Source organism: Octopus sinensis, linkage group LG1, assembly GCF_006345805.1.
Source record: "Octopus sinensis linkage group LG1, ASM634580v1, whole genome shotgun sequence".
Taxonomy (NCBI): Eukaryota; Metazoa; Mollusca; class Cephalopoda; order Octopoda; family Octopodidae; genus Octopus; species Octopus sinensis.
The window spans coordinates 141,239,390-141,246,889 of NC_042997.1; the positions used below are offsets into that span (position 1 = coordinate 141,239,390).

The following is a 7,500-nucleotide window of genomic DNA, read 5'->3' on the forward strand; positions in this document are numbered from 1 at the left end:
CATCTATCATGTTTACAAGAGATGTGTGCCCGATTCCTATGGGCAGCCTTCGACTTTTTCGATCCAAAAGAGTTTTTCAACTCAATATTTTCATGTCATTACTTATAGCTCATTGCTTGCTTTGAAATCCATTAGAAAAAAAGAAACATATTTGAGTGTGTTTGTGTGTGTGTGTGTGTGTGTGTGTGTTGTGTGTGTGTGTGTGTGGTGTGTGTGTGTGTGTGTTTGAGTGTATGTTCATATTTCGCTATGTTTATAACTTGGCTAGTTTTTATGTCACCAGCTGCTGTTGTATATACCTGTTAAGCTTTGCTAAAGTTTTCATATGTATATATTGCCGTTGCATCTACTCATTTTCTGCTTTATCGCATTTATACAACTCGCAGATTAACTCTAAATGTTGTGCATTTTTAGGGCAACTTTACACATATAATTACAGTAATTGAAAAATACAATGTTTCGGGCGTTTTCGATAAATGGTTTGTATAAATCCACTCAATTCCAGAATTAATCGATTCGTAATGAATCTGCTGAAGGCTAGGCATGTTTGTGAGAGCCATCATGTTTTATTTTCATTTGCCTGAAACAAAGTTCATTGTCCAGGAATAATGAATATATAGAATATAGATATATTATTTGAATGCATTTATAACAGTTGTCTTTGTGATATGTGCTGTTAGCTGTCATTGCATTAATGCAATACACCACCCACAGATGTGCAACATTCTCATTTTATTTTTTTTACTTACGCATTCAGATTACATCCTAGTTGCATCCATAAAATACGAGGTGCGTTCAAAAGGTAATGACTTTATTTTTTCCCATTAAAACTAGCGCCACGCATGCAAAATCTTTTGAGTAGAAGGTGACGCCACCCTTCCTGCTGTAGGTCGCGTCAGTTCCCGGTTGTTACACCGAGAATACAGGCGTGCTGTGCGTGCTTGTTGGATGTTCGTTTTCATGCAAGATGACCGAACGCATCGAGCAGAGATGCTGCGTTAAGTTTTGCCAAAAGGTTGGTGATACTCAAGTTCAAACCATCCAGATCATTCAGCAGGCTTTTAGTTTAGATGCCACGGGCAAAACTCAGATCAAGTAGTAGTACAATAGCTTCAAACATGGCTGCACCTCAGTGGAAAGTGAGGCAAGCTCAGGCAAGCTATCCACCTGCCGAAATAAAGATCCAGTCGAGAAGGTTCGTCGAATAGTCATGGAAGACCGTCGTGTAACAATGCAGGAAGTTACCCATGGAGTTTGAATACGCACATTCTATTTTAACGAAGGTTTTGTGCATGCAGAGAGTTTCGGCGAAAAATCAAAGTTGTATACTTTTTGAACACACCTCGTAATTCAAGATTCCCTGATCAAGAACAACATGCCACTTATTTGACAGACTCCCGACTCTCCTGACTTGGCACCGCGTGACATCTGGCCGCACCCCAAACTGAAAACCACGAGAGGAAATCATGAGGAAAAGCGGCGATGGCGGGGATCCATAGCATTTCAGAGTAGACGTTCCAGATGTGGTACAAATAGTAACAGAACCGCTGGGAGAGGAGTGCGAACTCCCCAAGGAAGTATTTTGGAGATGATTAAATAATATTTTTGAAATGTACAAAATTATTATTTTTTTTATGCTCAAAGGCCGGATACTTTTTGAATGTACCTTTACCTATGTATTTCTATTATGGTAAGCTGAGAAAACCATTTGAATGTCAAGAAAATGCTGTACTTCATTTGTGTCGGTTCCCTAAGTTCTGAGTACGAAAAACAACGAAGTCAACGTTTGTCTTTCATTCCTCCGGACGCGCGAAGAGTCGTAGACCACACTCTCTATTCGTTGCCTTTTTATGGAGTGGTGCGTCCAAGGAGGGGCAGCTAGACGGAGGCAGTAGCCCTAGCTCTTTGCTGGTACTAATTTACAGCGGAGTGGACTGGAGCAACAAAAAATGAAGACCTGCATGATCATGGAATTGAACGCTCGACGTTGTCTTTCATGTTTATATTTTACTTGCTTCAGTCATTAGACTGCAGCTATGCTGGGGCACCGTCTTGAAGGGATTTTGCTTTAGTCGGACGAAATGACCCCAGTGCTTATTATTCTTTGTGTGAAGCCTGATAGTTATTCTGATAGTTATACTTGAAAACAACTGTTTTCAAGTAGTTTTGGAGCAAAATACAATGACACACACACCACACGCACACGCGCAACCTCTACACATACGCATGCACACAGACAGGCACACACACACGCATGCCCCTGCACATACGCATGTACACATACAGGCACACACACACAGGCACACACACACACGTACATACACACACACACACACATATATATATATATACATACACACACATATATACATACATATATACGACAAGCTTCTTTCAGTTTCCGTCTACCAAATCTATTTACAGGACTTTGGTCGACACGAAGCTATCGTAGAAAACATTGACCAAAGTTTCATGTATTGGCACTGAACCCGGAAGCATGTGGCTGGAAAGCAAGCTTCTTACAACACATCCACGCCTGCGTCTATGACACTTTACTATATAGATGTGTTTGCGCGCGCGCGCGCGTGTGTGTGTATTTCATACATGTGTTTCTGCATTCTATGAGCGTGAAGGTCTTGTAGTTAACTGGTTGGAATAACAATTGTTGTAAGATTGTGGGCTAAATTTCTCACAATAAAAGCGCTAACAAACACATACGAAAATATCCTTCCTAAAGGTTCGAATCACTCTGCTATTCTAAGAATATTTTAAATAGCTAATAATTTTTAAGAAAACCTTTCTTTAAATATTATATCTGAATGAAGTATTTTGTACAAAATCTTTTAAATACACACATATTTAATGAAAATGAGTAGTATGAGACGAGAACTCAGAGAATCACGCGGCTATCACAGAAAGCACCTCACAGTCGACACAGTAATCCAGTAAAAACAAGAACACTCAGAGAGCGCAAACGTCCGTCAAGGCAATACCAACATCTTCTCAACGATTAGCCAGAGATGATTTTTAAAATGAGGACGCCTGAAATAAACTCGAGTGCTCTCACAAACGAAAATACTAAAAACGAACCCGACCGTTCTCAAAAATTAAGTTAAAAAACCGGAAAAATAATCCAGAATCCTTGCCCGGTACCTGATCGATCTTAATGATTGTCATGGAATGTGAAGGTGACTGTAGAAAATTTCGTAGCAGTAATGAATAGTTTATCATTATCTAATACAAGCCGACGTTAACAAATTCACCATTCAAAATAGTTACAGCCTAAAGGGAGATAATTGAGAAAGTCTTGGAAGTTAACGTAAGATCATAATCATGTAAAGTAAAATAAATATAACAAATAATCAATAATCCTTGTCCGGTACTGCATCGATCCCAAAATCTAATCAGTTCGTCCCATTCACGAGGCCAAATATCCCTGAAAGTTTTATCCGAATCCATCTAGCGGTTCTTGAATTGTCTTGTCCACGGCAAACAAACAAACAAACCAACAAAAAAAAAACAAAAAAAAAACAGGACTAAAAACAATACCTCTGCCTTCGCTAAGGTGGAGGTAATAAATGTAATATAGAGTGTCTTCGTAACTGAAAATCAGAAAGATCAGATTAATGAAATTATTTCATGAGGAGTAAAAAAAAAGCCATAAAGTATGAGAAGTAAATATATATTTCTCTAACCACGTAACTTCCATAGGATAGCAACCGTTGCACAACCTTTTTCATTATTTCAGTATGGAAGAAATGATGCGTATTTATTTACGTTAATATGTATGCTTAGTATTACATAATGCAATTGTATATTTAAAAATCAATTCAAATAAAGAAAGCTAACTCACCAGATCACCGGAACATCATGGTTACACCAATGCATTAATTAGTGACTATAAAATTATATTTTATAAATCTGAGCATCATATTAATGCAAACACGTATGCATAACTTCTTGTATACTGACATTAATACTGCAAGACGAAATCTGCGAAAGAGCTGTAATCCTATGGAAGTCACGTGTTTAAATAAATATATATTCACTTCTCGTACTTCCTGAATTTATGGTTACATATATATACATATATACATACTTACATATTTGTGAGAAAATTTTGTACGTTATTATTGGAGGAAATAAGTTGTAGTCAAATGTGGACCTCACTTGAGTGTAGTATCTAATCGAGGATGAAGTATTTTTTCAGTGATACATGTAAGCTTAATCTATGCATTTCTATCTTCAACTTCATTTACCTCATCAAAATAGCAAGGAGCATTTCCTGGAGAATCAATTTCTAAAAACTCATACACACGCACATACGTGAACATACACGAGCATACACTTATATATGTCCATGTTATTATCACGCTTTATTTAAGGCGGCGAGCTAGCAGAACGTTATCATGCCGGGGAAAATGCTTAGCAGTATTTCACCCGTCCTTACGTTCTGAGTTCAAATTCCGCCAAGATCGACTTTGCCTTTCATCCTTTAATACATTAAATGCCAGTGAAATACTGGCGTCGATGCAATCGATTAATCTCCTTTAGTAGAAAAGATTATTACGCTTTATTTCTAGATTTCTTTCCAATGTGGATAGTGTCAGTTTCTAAACTAGATCCAAGGCTTGCTTCATTAAATTTTCAATTGCATTATCAGTGTAGTTATGCATACTTATATGTAAGTGTGCATGCATTTGGAACCAGTGCATGTACAAACCTGTATGCTTTGTTTTATATAAGTTTGCTCATACACATAGTTGCACGTCCAAATATGTGCCTATTTACTTATATGGAAAACAGTTGCATTGATGGCTTGTATCTGTAAGTAATCAAATTAGCTTTCTTCTCTCTGGTTTTAAGACTATTAAATTCCTCAAGATTGGTGCTAAGGCAATTTGTTATATGCATCCTTGTGCTTCAATAATTACGGATATGAATCTAAACTTCAAATCTGGGTGATGTAGCTGTAAATTTCTCAGTTGTTCAGCGTAGTTGTTTTCTTTTTCACTGATCTTTAACTTTATGTTGACGTTAACTGGATAAGATTAATATCTACAACTGTACACAATTTCTACTCTATGTCCCAAATTACACAAATCACAATGTCTGTTCTATGTATAATGGTCATTGTTTCTATGACACTGATGATCTTATGTCTTTCGTCTCCAGATTATCCTTCCAACGGATCTCATTGTGCAGTGTATTCGCCACAATATCATCGGCAGATAAAAATGTGATGACATTTTCGGAATATCACATCCCTGTGCTTCCCTGCATCTTTATACCTTTTGCACATCAGGAATGTAATTGCTGTCTCCTGTTTCCGGCATGTATGTATGCATCTCTCTCTCTCTCTCTCTCTCTCTCTCTCTCTCTTTCTCTCTCTCTCTCTCTCTATCTATCTATCTATCTATCTATCTATCTATCTATCTATCTATCTATCTGTCTGTCTGTCTGTCTGTCTGTCTATCTATCTATCTATCTATCTATCTATCTATCTATCTATCTATCTATATAGATATCTTTTAAAAGGTGGTGCTCCAGCATGGCCGCAGTCAAATGACTGAAACAAGTAAAAGAGTAAAAGAGTATATATATATATATATATATAATATATATATATATAATATTATATATTGGTGGAAAGGGGAGAGCAGAAATTCTTCGCTTACATATTTTGAGTTTGCTGGCACTGTTAGTTTCGAGCAGATCTTCAGAAGCGATAAGGAGCCGAAAGGGTATGCTCCCACTTTCAGTGTTTTCAAATCCAAACCAAGGAGTTCTGAGCTGTGGTATAGAAATGTCGAGTTGACTAATCTAGAAACGTACGTTCTCAAATAACCTTTGCATTTGATTTTTTAATGTCTTTACCCCCATACTTTCGTGAGTTGAATTGAGCAAACACTATATGAGAGAGATTTTCTTTAAGTATTAGAAATAGTTTTAAAAAAGTTTTTTTTGGCTACTATTTCTAATGAGTTCAGTATGTGGCAAAGTAATTTATTTTACTAAGCCCTTTTATATAATGTAATAATTTGAATTCGCCTTAAATGGTCCCTTTGCATACTGAATACTTGGTGAAATCGATTAATAATTAATTAATTTTACCCTCAATTGTTGAAATTATAATTCATCTCTCTCTATTTAATGCTTCGGATTTTACTGAAAAAGCATAGTGTTTACTGATTTTAACCCACGCTGGTGGAAAGGGGAGAGCAGAAATTCTTCGCTTGCATATTTTGAGTTTGCTGGCACTGTTAGTTTCGAGCAGATCTTCAGAAGCGATAAGAAGCCGAAAGGGTATGCTCCCACTTTCAGTGTTTTCAAATCCAAACCAAGGAGTTCTGAGCTGATGATAGAAATGTCGAGTTGACTAATCTAGAAACGTACGTTCTCAAATAACCTTTGCATTTGATTTTTTAATGTCTTTACCCCCATACTTTCGTGAGTTGAATTGAGCAAACACTATATGAGAGAGATTTTCTTTAAGTATTAGAAATAGTTTTAAAAAAGTTTTTTTTGGCTACTATTTCTAATGAGTTCAGTATGTGGCAAAGTAATTTATTTTACTAAGCCCTTTTATATAATGTAATAATTTGAATTCGCCTTAAATGGTCCCTTTGCATACTGAATACTTGGTGAAATTGATTAATAATTAATTAATTTTACCCTCAATTGTTGAAATTATATATATATATATTATATATATATATATATATATATATATATAATATATATATATATATATATATTTATATATCGCTGTCTCTATATATCTGTCTGTCTGTCTCTCTCCCTGTAAGTTTGATCTACTAATACTCTAATACATAAATATCTATATATTTATACTTAAATATTTATCGTCTGGAAATCTCCAGTCTTTGTTTTCTTTCTATTTGCATGTATACACACACACACACACACACACACACACACACACACACAACATACACACATACACACACACGCACACACACGCACACACATACATTATATATCAAACCCAAGCTATTACATTTAATTTGTTTATCCGCATAATTTCTTCCATATCGTCTAACATGGATTACTCTTATTGCCACTCTTTACCAGGCCGAATTGGTCACTCGTAAAGAGACCGGAGTCTAAGTTCGAATTATTTGAGCGCTACTAAGTATTTCCTACAATGAGAATCTCTGGATCCCATCTGTAGACTATATATATATATATATATATAAAATATGAATTAGAATATATATATATATTTACATACATTAACAAACACACACACACGCACACGCGCACACACACACACGCCCACAGATATATACATATGAATGTATGTATATATGATGAACTGGGAAATTCATTACAGCGCCGAATAGAATACCGTGTTGTATTCGTTCAGGCTGTTAGCGTTATGAGCCCAAATCGCACGTAAGTTAACCTTATTTCTCATCCTTTCTGGGTCGATTAATAAAATAAGAATCAAATACTAAAGGCGTTTCTTTTCTCTTT

General features: G+C 36.0%; 1 protein-coding gene across 1 annotated transcript in view; it reads left to right on the top strand.

Moving 5' to 3' along the window:
• Nucleotides 1–1,118: 1,118 nt before the first annotated feature.
• Nucleotides 1,119–7,500, top strand: part of LOC115224683 (protein GVQW3-like) — a 12,370-nt gene continuing 5,988 nt past the window's right edge. Inside the window, exon 1 of the mRNA XM_029795578.1 lies at nt 1,119–1,195. Within this exon, the coding sequence (XP_029651438.1) occupies nt 1,119–1,195 (77 nt within the window). The remainder of the gene's footprint in view (nt 1,196–7,500) is intronic.